Source organism: Nymphalis io, chromosome 3 (genome assembly GCF_905147045.1).
Source record: "Nymphalis io chromosome 3, ilAglIoxx1.1, whole genome shotgun sequence".
Taxonomy (NCBI): domain Eukaryota; kingdom Metazoa; phylum Arthropoda; class Insecta; order Lepidoptera; family Nymphalidae; genus Nymphalis; species Nymphalis io.
Window position 1 is genome coordinate 12,163,744 of NC_065890.1, and position 14,433 is coordinate 12,178,176.

General features: G+C 33.6%; 2 protein-coding genes across 3 annotated transcripts in view; both read right to left on the reverse strand.

Annotated features, from left to right (window-relative positions):
• Positions 1-14,433, reverse strand: part of LOC126781252 (larval/pupal rigid cuticle protein 66-like) — a 271,467-nt gene that overhangs the window by 175,322 nt on the left and 81,712 nt on the right. The gene's annotated exons all lie outside the window — the stretch shown is intronic.
• The window catches only part of LOC126781205 (protein spire), a 156,715-nt gene that overhangs the window by 58,962 nt on the left and 83,320 nt on the right, over positions 1-14,433 (reverse strand). For both annotated transcript variants that reach the window (XM_050506068.1, XM_050506067.1), the window contains exon 4: positions 2,108-2,262. In XM_050506068.1, coding sequence (XP_050362025.1) covers positions 2,108-2,262 — 155 coding nt within the window. The remainder of the gene's footprint in view (positions 1-2,107; positions 2,263-14,433) is intronic.

The window sequence follows — 14,433 nt, forward strand, 5'->3', positions numbered from 1 at the left end:
ACGATCATCGGTTAAGATTCACATGTTCTTACCACTGGGCCATCTCGGCCATATTATATTGCAAGGATTAATTTAGAAAAAAAATCCATATCCATATTAAAAATATAGGCATTCATCCATCCAAATATTTGATATATTTTTTTTTTTTATAGAATAGGAAGTTGGACGAGCATATGGGCCACCTGATGGTAAGTGGTCACCAAACGCCCTTAGACATTGGCATTGTAAGAAATGTCAACCATTGCTTATAGCCAATGCGCCACCAACCTTGGGAACTAAGATTTTATGTCCCTTGTGCCTGTAATTACACTGGCTCACTCACCCATATAAAAAACAAAAACATGCAAGAATAAATATAAGAGAATAGAATGTTACGAAACGCGAAGCTATTTAATTTTTTTATTGCAAATTATTATGAAATGCTAATAGATTTTACAAAGTGAGATCTGTTCAATTTGAAAACACATTTCGATTTCTTATTTGGTAGATTACAAGATTTTAGATGAGCTTGATGTTTCGCTGTTAAACGCTTTCTCAGCTTATGGCGTCGTAAAAGATCGTAAATCGTTTAGATAATATTGAATACCTCATGAATTCACGATGATTACCGCTATCATTCAGCAATACTTTGTATTTGGCTGTAACGGTTTTAATTGTTAGTTCGCCAGTGTAACATAACGGACATATGGTTGGCATTGACGGAGTAAGAAATTGATAAATATGGACTCTGGTGATCACTTACCCTAAGATGAATTGCGTGTCTGGCTCCCAAAGTTAATTTAGGACCACGGAACGTGTGGCCTTATGAGATAAATAACACCAATTAAATAGTTGAAGCTACTTCCTTTTATAACACTGTATCTGTCTCACTCACAACCAACAACAGTTTGAAACATCTGATGAGACAATAGGAACAGTATCAACACTAATGAAAGATAACAGTCACTGGTGGTAGGGCTTTGTGCAAGCTCGTCTGGGTAGGTACCACCCACTCATTAGATATTCTCCAGCAAAACAGCAGTACTTGGTATTGTTGTGTTCCGGTTTGAAGGGTGAGTGAGCCGGTGTAATTACAGGCACAAGGGACATAACATCTTAGTTCCCAAGATCGGTGGCGCATTGGTTTTTGTAAGCGATGGTTAACATGTCTTTCAATGCCAATGTCTATGGGCGTTGGTGACCACTTACCATCAGGTGGCCCATATGCTCGTCCGTCTTAGGTAGGTTTTCTATTAAAAAGCGATTCCTGTTTGTGAAATAGTTAACTCATGTTTAAAAAAAGAGGAAGTCGAATTTCATTTAAGTAAGCTCCTAAAAATAAAAAAATTACTACAATAAAAAAAAACGATGATTATGCAACATTTCAAATATTAAATCGTCTAAAAAAACCCTCATCAATTCCCAAATCATATAATCCTATAGAATATAAAAAAAAGCATACGGAGGTGATAGACCAAATGACTCTTTAGTAGGTTTTTTTTAGTATTATTACAACTAATTTTGTGAACATTGCTCTATTCGATAGAATCATAGAAACCGCGTTCCGAATCTATAATTACTTCACGTAGAACTGACATGATATATTTATAAATTGACGATACAAATCCTTCATGCCTACTCAGATAATATAATTTGTAATTGAATTTCCAATACCTATTTTATGCTGAACCTTAAATCCCCATCGTACTTGAATATGAATCATTCGCATCTTTGAAATCAAATGATTGATTATATTAAATATAAATAAAATATTATTAAAAAAAAATCATGCATACCTCCCCTCCGTAACCTAATGATAATATTATTTTAATTAATTAGACCGATACAAATAACGCATTCGAAAGACCGACTTGTGTGTCCGTGGTGGCAATGTATACCAATATATACCTGTTGCTGTATATATTATATTGTAATAAGGAAAATACATTTTAATCACGAAACTATGTGTTTTTTTTTTCTACTCCATATTTAATTATTAATGTTAGCTTAGATTTCGGAAAAATCGCGTCGACCGGGCCATTTTTATCTTTTTGCATTATTTTACTTGATTAACTTTCCGTTTCGATAAATGATCAATTTACCAGAATACCTGTATATTGTAGCTCACCTCGATCACATCCTTCAGCATGAACCGCCGGAGGGCGCGGCGTCGTCTCGGCGGCGGCTCAGCGTCCCGTTCTATACCCTCATCATCGGTGTCAGCACGACCGCCCTCTGACGTCTCCGAACCCTCTGATAGAGCGCCGCATTCTTCATCGTCCTCTAAAACAACAACATATTTCCGGTTAAAACTTATTAAGAAAGCGATAACTGTTAATTTGAACATCGACTAGTGTCATCAATTATAAGATTCATTTATAAAACTTAACTGTTATTATTAGAAAGTATTCCAAGTCGATGGCTGTATTAATCTTTAATATACAAGCTTTTATATATTCATTATAACGTTACAAAATATGCCAGGTTGTTGCCGCTGAATGGTTTTTGCCGCTTTTTTTTTTTTTTATATGTCCGGGATGGCAAATGCCTCTACTCCACCTGATGGTAAGTGGTAGTAGAGTCCAAACGCGACGACGGCCAGTACAGTCGGGAAGAATGTTCTGTACTAGCCGTCACCGCCTTGCCGGCCCTCAAGATGCCTCTTCACGCCTCGTTTGAAGGAACCCGGGTTGTAAGAGGAGGGGAAAACGTGAGCTGGTAAGGAATTCCATTTTTTGGTAGTGCGACAAAGAAAGGAGTTGCCAAATTTCTTTGTGCGCGATGGAATTGATGCCACAGTTAGGCGGTGACATCGACAACCAGCTCGCGTGGACTTAAGAAGGAAGGGGGAAGCAGGAATTTAAAAAGCTTTAAGGTAGAAGAGATTTCAATGCGAATTTGTGTTACATATTTGGTAATTTGACAATATGAGAAAAAGAGAAAATCTGTACCTGAAATGACGCAGCGATACATCAATGTGATTACAAATCTCAATGAACTTTTGTAATATAAGATATGATATAGATTGATTATACAAAGAGCTCGTTAAGTTCACAGTAAGACAACAATGCCTAGTCCTAATGACCTTGATGGCCACGTGTGGACCAATTGCGTGTTGCAAGAGTGTATTAAGAGTGTCGGTCATGCTCTGTTAGACCAAAGCCTCCTTCACACGTAACGGAGTCTAATATTAATCACGACAGACTTGAGGTTACTAACAACCTAACTGGATGAAATTATATGAATAACCCGATAAGATATTATCACAGCTAACTGTTAAGAGTACTCTATTATGACTTTACAACATTTTACACGTTTTATTAGAACTTGCAATTGAGACGTTATTAAAAAATCATTTCGTTTTATTTTATAACATTATTTTATTTGAAAAAGGGTGTCTGATGATTTATTCTGACAAAGAGTGTATTTTGAGTGCATAATTTAAATCTTTGCATACCATATGTTCTTAACAGTCTTGGTTCTAGGACTTTTTGCAGGCCAGTCTGAATAACTCGTCATATATACCGCCAAACAGCGGCCGCACATACGCAATACTACATTATTTATTAAGCATTGTTATGTCCGTTTGAAGGATGAGTAAGCCAGTGTAATTACAAGCACATAGGACATAATACCTTAGTTCCTAAAATTGGTGACGCATTGGCGGTGTGGGGTATGGTAATATTTTTTACTGTGTCAAGTTCTATGGCGGCGGTATGTAATAATCCAAATGCAAATCTACCTATTTGAAATAAAAAGAAAATGATAATACATTTATTAAATCGTCGGTGAATCTGAAGTAACACTATCGAGAGTATCGGCAGTGACGTCGTGTATCGGCGCGTAACGTTGCGCAAACGCGTTTACGAACGCTTTGTTCACAAGCTCAGACTTCTTGACATTGGTCACGGTCTACTGAATAATAGGTTATCAAATGCTAGTCATAACAGCGATCGCTATAAATGCCACGTGATACCGTTATTCATAATATTATATACGATTTGTGTATAATTTATTAAGGGCTGGTAACTGTGAATATTTACCTTTTATAATATGCATAATATTTTATATTAAATATGCAAAAGAATTATAATGATCACTGTTGAAACTACTCGAATTTGTTCTATATTATACATTTGTTTATAACATAAATTATTTTTCCAATTAGCGCCAAGAGGTTTTTCTTAAATAACGCTGAAGAACTACACAATTATTAATAAAATTCTTGAACCTGATCCTTTGTTCAAACCATTCCACATAACTTATTACAAAGTTATTGTTTTTCAAATAAACTAATTAATAACAAAATTGTCATGACAATTTCATCACGAATCGCAAATGTTAAATAAGACAGCGTCAGAGTCATGACCGGCGCCAGCCCCGACACAGACGATACATATCTCATAGTAGCTTGTGTAACAGATTAGCTAACATCGCCTTTGGCCTATAGGAAATTTGTGAAGAACCATTGCTCACTCAAAGAAAATGATGATCTAGCAAACCATGATTTATACTTAAAGGGTTTATCAATATACCTAAAGTGGTCTCTTCTTTTCGTAATAACATCTTATTATTACATTTATTTCTTGAAAGAGAGCAATATGTCATTATTATCTACCTTCAGATTTATCAAATGGTTATTCGGTTTTCATCTCTTGTCCAACAAACCAACTGTCAACTTTTTAATTTTAGGTAAATAAAACGTATTTTGTTGACGATTTACAATATCACCTTTCTAATAAGTATATCAAAAATCGTCAGGCTCAATTGAATTGGAATTTAAATTCAAAATAACACGATCTTCTGTCTTCTAGGTTTCCATTAAAATGTCCGAGTCAACAACATAGCCATGATAAACTATAGTCATATGACTCACCATCCAGATATCCTTTGTCAAATATTATTTGAGATCTAAAGCAATCTGATTCGATGCCAAAGGTCCTAAATATACTGACTTTCTAGTGTCGAGACCGTTCGCTGAGGTAATCTTATCTCAAGAATTATAGACCAAACGCAATCCTTATTAGGAGGTCAGGCAGGATCAAATTTAGACATAGGCATTACTTATATAAAATTTATTTAAAACATATAATATTTCGCGTGTAAGAAAATTATGTAGATTACATAAACATCAAAAGTGACATTTGATATATTGATATAATCAACATGTTGAAACTACACTCACTTTAAGGCTATTCCGTTCCGTTATTCCGAAATCAAATGTAATGGCAATAATTGTCATCATAAATAAATCATAGTCAGTTTAGGTTAGTACATAATATAATATTCACAGTTAATGAAGCTATCCCGTTATCACGAGGAGCATGAGAACACACCACAACAGGCAACGGTTAAGCGTTAACTACATAGTATCTACTCTCCCACGAGAGAAATATTACTTTGGCTATAAACTAACCTGTAAACTATAGGATATTGTGATTGATATTTTTGCCGTACAATACACCGTATTTATGCGCATATTGATGTACACTGGAATAAATTGTTCAAAGAATTACAATCAGCTATATTAGAATATTAATGACGAAAATAGTACACATTTATTGTTACAAAATTTATCGCATAACATATAAACAAAGTAAAGAAGAGTAACGCATTAGAAAGTCTCCCTTGAAAATCTGTAAGTTCACAAAAAGATAATAAATATATTGAAGTAATCAATCTTTCTGTTAACGGTTTTGGAAATTCTACGAATGGATGAACATAATAATGCAACCGTCTCTATCTTTGTTAAGACATGTTTCATGTTTAATTAGTACACAAATCATCATTATTGACCCTTCAACGCTCAACGAAAGTAGCTAACAAAACATCATGAATGATATGAATGATTAACGCGAGCACTCATCAATGAAACCGATATATCAATCTGAGCTAAACAAAGAAGCTATCAACCTCACCAAAACACATCATACTATTAATAACAATTTACAACATTGTGTTGTATAAAGCCCTTGCATGAGCTCGCCCAGTGCGGCGCCACTTTCTCCCTGACCTTATAACCTTACTTGTGTCTAATATAAAATATTAGTTTCATCTGTAAAGTTAAACTTAGTCTGCTTTCAGGTCGCTGTTTACTTTAAATACAGGCATAAAAGATACAAAAATTCTATTAATTCTAATGAAAGTAATGTATTGCTGTTGTTTGATGTATACTGCGTATAAGTTTAACCTTTCTTCAAAACCTTTATAATAATTGAAATGTTTCTAACAACTATTTTTTTTAAAGCTTTCAGCCTCTATACTCGACCTTATTTTATTTTCAAGCAGTAGTTATGTGTGAAGCCGCGGGCGCTTCTAGTTTAGCCGACGCACCAAAACTGGGTTACGGACAAAATCGACACTGCGGTGTAAGGGACGTAACTACATGTCTTACGATGAATTTATTTGCAACGTCTAACGAATAATGAGGATGAAACCGAAATTATTTTCGAATAATACGACGTAAAATATCACCGACCGGAAATTATTTCTTGTGAATTATATTTAAGAAGACCTTTGAACTTGTCATGTTTACGATCGCGATAAGATTAAAAATACATCGTTAATATTCAATTCACCGACGATTCTCCTCTTAACCCAAATCAAAGGTTCTTTCTCTGATTTACAACAGTAAAAACCATCATAATTATAATTATATTTCTTATATACTTCATTTAAATTTAACTTAAAAAAACAAAAAAAAATAATCTGTAGTAATTCGTGCCTAATCGTCAGTGTTGTAATATCTAATAAATTTTGTAGATTATCGTGGATAAGCCAACAAAACATAAACCTATAAAACACACATATTGTGAAATACATAGAAGCTATAAAGTAACGGCGACAAGAGTTTCATTTAAATCACTTGCTTCTCATTATACAAACAGAACTGCTATCTATAAAATAGAAAACGGTATTAGAACGATTTACCAAAGCAATCGGTTATAAGGTAAAAAGAGAGATCAAAATTGCACGAAACGGTTATTTTATGTTTGAAAATTAAAATGTTAGTTTTGTAGATAAATTTCAAACAACAACGAATTATTCTTATAGTTCATTAATGCGATCAAAAATTGATAAATAAGTTTAGGCCTCGAGAAAAAGAAAATGTATAAAGCAAGTGAAAATAAAATTCAATATAAACGGTGATGTTTTCTTTCGTAATGACTATGGACTAGTCTGTATAGATAACTACTAATTAAATAATCATGGGAGCAAAAGAAAATCAATCCCCTGTCGAGCATATTATGATATCGCAAGGGGATACTCGAGAAAGTTAACTTTTGCTAGTGAAGTTATAAATAATTCATACAATTAAAATGACATGTACAATATTGCAAACGGGAAAGCCATGAAAAGTAAATAAAAAATCTGCGACATTAATAACAACATTTTCACTATAAATAATAAAATTAGAGATGATTTTGATCATATATCGATTATATTTTGTTTCATTTATCTTTTTCATTATTTTTATCATATTTAATATAAAATGTTTGTATTTTAATTGCAGCGAAACTGATACGAATCATAATTAATTGTCACACAACGAGATAATTGATAAGTTTTCTCACGCAAAACTTTACAATGCATTTTTATTCGATCATAAATATCTGTCAAATAACGCCCGCTGCTAAATAACTCAAGTTTAACTCGACAAAGTAGCAATTAATGCATCACCCGTGATTACAAAGCCGATAAATCTTTAAATATGACACTCAGTAGCGATGTATATTTAGCGTTTAAAACAATGCCGCCTACGCACTAAGCGTCACATACATACACGTAAGGCGTGTGACGAAACAGTCACTGAGACCAGGACATTCATTTACATAAGCTTAGGTAATCAAATTAAACATTAAGAAACATTTAAATGCATGATTAAATAATTATAAAGTTCGTAACCCTTTACTTTCAACTAGTCGTAAATCGCATTGTTATTTAATTTTGACAATTTTTAATAGTATGTTCAAAAATATGTACCTTATATTATAAAAGCCTTTACATACAATTCGTAAGTGTTTTTCATCTCTACCAGCTAAGATTCTACACTGATCGTCGGGATGTTTTACAATGATTTAATTGAGCTCGGAGAGTTAAAGAAAAAGGAGTCCCAATATTCATTTATGATATTTATTAAAAGATTATAAAAAAAATCTTTTCACTAATACTTGGTGCTTGGTGTAAGTAAAAGCCTGAGTGGGTAGACATTACCCACCCATCACATATTTTACCACCAAGTAGTAATATCTAATATTATTGTGTTCCGATTTTCTATGATAAATGGCACATTAGAGGTGTGTGCGATGGTTTATCATTTTTCCAATGTCAACTCATCATCATATGTCCCAATCTTTGATCATAGAAAAGCGTTTTACCTAAATACATAAAAAACTAATTTGATACAATGCCAGAAACGATACAAAAGCTACATTTTTGGTACACAAATAGTTGAATAGGATTACAATCGAATACGTTTCTGAAAATGCATAAACCTCGTTTACGAGAAAACACAACTTCTAAGAGACGTGTTCGCATAAACAGAATTTAACGGACCGTGTAAAACGTACCGCGAAATCACCAAAACATCAACTCGTTAAGATAAACATGCTCGAAACATTGCCCACCGAGAACTGAGCCGGCCGTTGCGGATACGATAGATACTGATATCTCAGCATCAGAATGTACAGTCTTCGAGGAAACTAGCAACATTATGAATAAAATTAGACTTTTAGATTTTTGGAAAAAATAATATAAGAAATCCGGTTTAGGTTATTTGTATAAGTATAGATTGTAGGAAATAGTGGCGCAGTTTGATAAATGATGTTATAATTGCTAACATTACGATATTTACAAACTTGTAGCACTATTTCTCCTGCATATATATAGTATATATCGTAAGCTATATCCTCGTACCTACTCAAGCAGATCAACAGGACAAGATTAATAACTAAACAATTTTGTTTGAGGTTTATATGACTCTCGACTATCTTATTTACTCCAGTGAATGTCAGCATCTTCGGAGATGCATCATCATTCATCTTTACTGGTGGTAGGGCTTTGTGTAAGCTCGTCTGGTCAATATTCTACCGCAAACAGCGGTACTTCGTATTGGCGTGTTCCGGTTTAAAGAGTGAGTGAGCCAGTGTAATTACAGGCACAAAGGACATAACATCTTAGTTCCCAAGGTTGGTGGCGCATCGGCGATTTAAGCGATGGTTAAGATTTCTTACACAGCCAATGTCTATGGGCGTTGGTGACCATTCACCATCAGGTGGCCCATATGCTGATCCGCCTACCTATTCTATAAAAAAGGCTTAAGATTGAAGGTCTACATTATTTAAATTATAATAATAAACATACATATTCTGAACATCGTTTGTATTGTATTTAATATATTTAACATAACCGGTTTCATAAATGTATTTCGCTTCTTTGGGTTACGGTGAAGCTGTGTCATTGTTACTAATTCACATACAATAACGGTATATTTCGGAATCATAAATTCGAATAGTCAAGTAAAATTTATATGAATGGTTTTATGAATGTGTTCTATGGATTCATGTTAGGAGTGCGTTGTATATATTAAAATAATACATTCTTGTTTTTAATAACAATCCTTGCTAATTTTTCATAAATGATATATATTCCTCTTCTATGTGAAATTTTCTATTCATAGCCATTTCTATAGTTATAAGAAATTTAATTTACGAAGGTGATCTTGGGCTTGTACTAATACCTTACATATGCCTAAACGTGTCGCACAGGGAGTTTAAATAAATAGATTCAGACGTATATCCGCACAAATGAATGGAAACTCAGTGTATGTACTAACTAAAATGTTTATTTTTTTTAAATCAAACATTATTTTTATCTTTACATTTCTTTAAGTCCTGTAGAAATGAATATTAAAGTAAAATAAATATATTTCAGTTTATATGATATTATTTTAATAAACGTAGAAAGTTAGATTTATTTAATTTGTCATCATTACTTGTTTCATGTTGAATATAAAGTTCACCGTTCGACTGTACGAGAGCCGTGAGAACATCTTGATGTTTAGATCTGCATATAAAGGCGGCGATAAAAGTGTCGGGCAACTTTCTTCTTTTTTTGTTCGCGATGACCTTGCGTATTGTTGAACGTACTGCGTTTATTCTTGGTCACTTATGACACTTTACCTTTTAAGGTTTCCGAATTACCAATTTCCTCGGCAAACTTTGTGCAAGTGAAGCGTTTAAAAGTTATACTACGTTTAGACTTTGGGAAAAGAAGGCAATTATGCGATTCTAATGAAACTTCTCTAAATTACTTCCTAACTCAGCTCGAACTTTTGTAGAATGGATCCGGCTCTTCAGCCTGTCTGATAGCGCAATCAACGAAAAAAAAGGTGTAGGGTTAAGGTTTAAGCACTGCGTTGCTTAATTATGATTATATTTTCCTTAACTTAGGAATTAACAGAGTACGGAAATAAGGAAGCCTTCCTGAGCGGCTTTTTTCTTTTATTTAGGATCCTAATGTCTTCACTCTTTATTATTTAACTTTCCTTTTTCTATTGTTTACATAAATATAGACTTTAAATAAAGAAAAATGTAATACTTATTTAAATATTTAATAAACATGACCATAAATTTATACATATGACCCATCTTATAAACATGTGGCCAATCTCGGGAGGCTAGCCAAGTGCGCAGGATATATTATAGTGCACAAGTGTGTACGCGAACATAGATGAACTATCTGTTCCCTCATTCTCATCATCAAATGGGAAGGCAAAGGCAAGGTCGTGTCGGACCGGAAAGAGTTCAGGCGCAGGGACAACATCCTTACATGAGAGACACACACTTCCAGACTCCGACCTCCTAATGAGAATTTATTCCATAGAGAATTTCTATCGACCCGACTTGGGGATTTGAACCCAGGATCTTATATGCGGCTTAATATATATAATCTAGTCACTAGACCAACGAAGTATTCGACTGCAATAATCACGTCATAAGGTAAAAAACCAATGTATATAATTGAGACTGATATTTTAATTCAACTATTTACTACAAAATAATGACTTGTTTATTAAATGTTTATTCAAAGTCTTAATTTATGAAAATAATAGAAAAAGGAAAGTTTAAAAAGAGTGAGGACGAAATAATTTATTTATTTATTAAATAAATAAATAAATTAATTATTAATAACGAAATTATGCTTAATATCTACATATTTTACTTAAGGAATATCGCAAAGAATTCTCCTATGTCAAAAAATGCTTATTAAATCTACAAATATTTGATAAGGAAACCGTAAAACTGATTATATCGTTGATCTGTCACCAAACATCTGATAAATACAGATAATGTCGTCGTTCGTGTCACAGTTTGAATATATAGACCTGTGGATCCACAGACAATGGACAATCATACGGTGATCAATAATGAGACTTAATGTGATCACCTGCCTGCGACCGGTTGACCTGCATTTGCGTTCACGCACAATCGCTCCTCACTATCTACAATCATCTACAAGTGAATGGCAAGCTAAATATATTTGAAAACTAAACTCTTTATTTAAAAAAAAAAAGTAATAGTGTACTTGTAGGTTGGAATGCGCATTACATTTAATTAAAAAAAAAACTATAATATATAAGTTTTAATTTTATTATTTATTTTTATATTTCTAAGATATATCAGCGAATGTGATAATTTCAATAATATTCTATTAATATAAAGATATTTATTATTCATTACGCGTTATAGAATGAGATTTTCGGGTCATATTTCACTTTTTCTTATTGAACTGGTTAACATCCAAGCGTTACTTGAACCAAACAGGTTGTATTGCAAAAATTTGATTGACATTAAATCACGGGTACAAAACGGTATACTTTCCGGTACTAGCTATTATAATGCAATGAATTCGCAGAGCAAAAACTAAGATAAAAAATTAGACATGCGAGGTGCTTTAGGATAATTACAGGTAGAAGTGACATAATAAATGTGAATTAACCGTTGGTAGAAAATTGGTAATTAATAACAATAATAATATCTTTATTCCTCAGGCAACAAGGCCCATACTTTTGGTACATAATAATTAAACATAACATTACATAATATACATTAATAATTATAATCACAATCACACTCACAATCACAATCACAAAAATAATAATAATTAAAATATATAGGAATTAAGAATGAGCCAATTATATGACATAAAAAAATATATTTCATTAATTGATAATAACACACCTGCGTTAGAGGATGTTACAATAATATACATCATGGATTTTAGTAGATCGAGCGAGAAACGCTCGCTTTTTAAAGAAAAGCATAAAATATGGCAGTTCAATTTAGATTGAAGTGCCTCGTGAGAGTTAGAAAGGGTGGTGAAATTCAGGCGGAACGGATTGTCTCGATTCATTGTGAACTAACACAGTGGGAGGCGCTCGAACTTGTGCCGGGGCAAAGGTCGGCTATAAGCGACAATACCTAAACTATCATATGATCCAGCAATCTATAGAGGACATTCGCATTGCAGCGTTGACAGGCGACAATGTTAAGAGAAAGTGTAAATGAACAACCTTCCTTGTTAGATGCGAGATGTTATTCTAATAGGGACATGAGTGAAGTACAAAAGCTTGCTCGGAATGTTAAGGTAGAGACGATTCAATGAAGACCTTATTTGTTTTATAAATAAATTGTTTATATATATAAATGTATGGAGTACTTTATTATTTACTTTATTTATTATTTCACTGGTGGTAGGGCTTTGTGCAAGCTCGTCTGGGTAGGTACCACCCACTCATCAGATATTCTACCGCAAAACAGCAATACTTGATATTGTTGTGTTCCGGTTTGAAGGGTGAGTGAGCCAGTGTAATTACAGGCACAAGGGACATAAAATCTTAGTTCCCAAGGTTGGTGGCGCATTGGATATGTAAGCGATGGTTGACATTTCTTACAATGCCAATGTCTAAGAGCGTTGGTGACCACTTACCATCAGGTGGCCCATATGCTCGTCCGCCTTCCTTTTCTATAAAAAAATAAATAAAAATAAAGTATTTGCATTTTTTGATAGATAAGGTAAAGTGCTGGGCTAAAAAGGCCTGGGTGGAACGAACTCCAATCCTGCTCAACAAAAGCAGCCACCACGCTGCCAGGTCTAATGTGGATTGGTGGATAACATATGTGAGAATTTTAATCGACCCATGCACTATGATTATTTCCTTAACCACCGACAAAAACATTAATTATACACACCCGATAAACACATTAAATTTTGTGGTTCTCGAGTTTTAAAGCGCAATCTTCGAATAACATTCACGTTTTCTAGCCACTATGACATATCGGCTTAGTTGATATCGATCACAGTAACAGTAACAGCCTGTGAATGTCCCATAGCTGGGCTAAGGCCTCCTCTCCCTTTTTAGAGCTTATTCCACCACGCTGCTTCAATGCGGGTTGGTGGAATACACATGTGGCAGAATTTTAGTGAAATTAGAAACATGCAGGTTTCGTCACGATTTCCGTTAGGATTCCTTCACCGTCAAGCACGAGATGAATTATAATCACAAATTAAGCACATGAAAATTCAGTGGTGCTTGCCCGAGTTTGAACTCACAATCATCGGTTAAGATTCACGCGTTCTTAACACTGGTCCATCTCGGCTTATATCGAACAACTAAGTAATAATTAATAGATAAAAATCAAAACAAAATAGCCGGAAACCGCAAAGTTCACAGAAGTGCGGAATGCGAAGAGTGTATGTAAATGATGGAGTATTCCCGCTATTGTACTTGCCATGAGATTTATAGTCTTGAGATCTACTTACGTCTCCGTCAGCTACTACACGCATTGTAACGCGATAATTCTCATCCTATTATGGTTGAAACAATAATTTTTATTATTACGATACGTTTGTAATGCTTGTTTGATTAACAAATTTTGTTTCAATTACATAAGTCCACTTATGTAGCTAAACGGATCTCCATAGAAAAACAAATCGATAAAATAAAATCATACTCCATCCCCTATGCTAGTGCATTCTTATCTTTTACCAATTTCTTATTTAATCTCCTTGAAACCATAATCAAGATGCCATTAATTTTTGTTAAAAATTAGAATATTCAAGTATTGCTGCCAGTAATAATTATTATAAGTAAATACTATTTGAGTAATATATCAATCGAAGTATAACAGCGAAGTATAACTGAAGAAACGATGGAAACGGTAATGTCATTCAATCCGTTGTAATTGCCTATAACAGATGATCACACGCATTATTGTACGCTCGTCAGCAAAAACATGAGCAATTAACACGGATCCATAAACAGAACGTAAACAATAGTCAATCTACTTAAGTTGAGAATGTTTTCAAAATTGCTAACGGTATGAAAATATGCTGTTAGAACATTGAACTGTACACCAATAAACATAAAATAATCAAAACATTGAATGATAT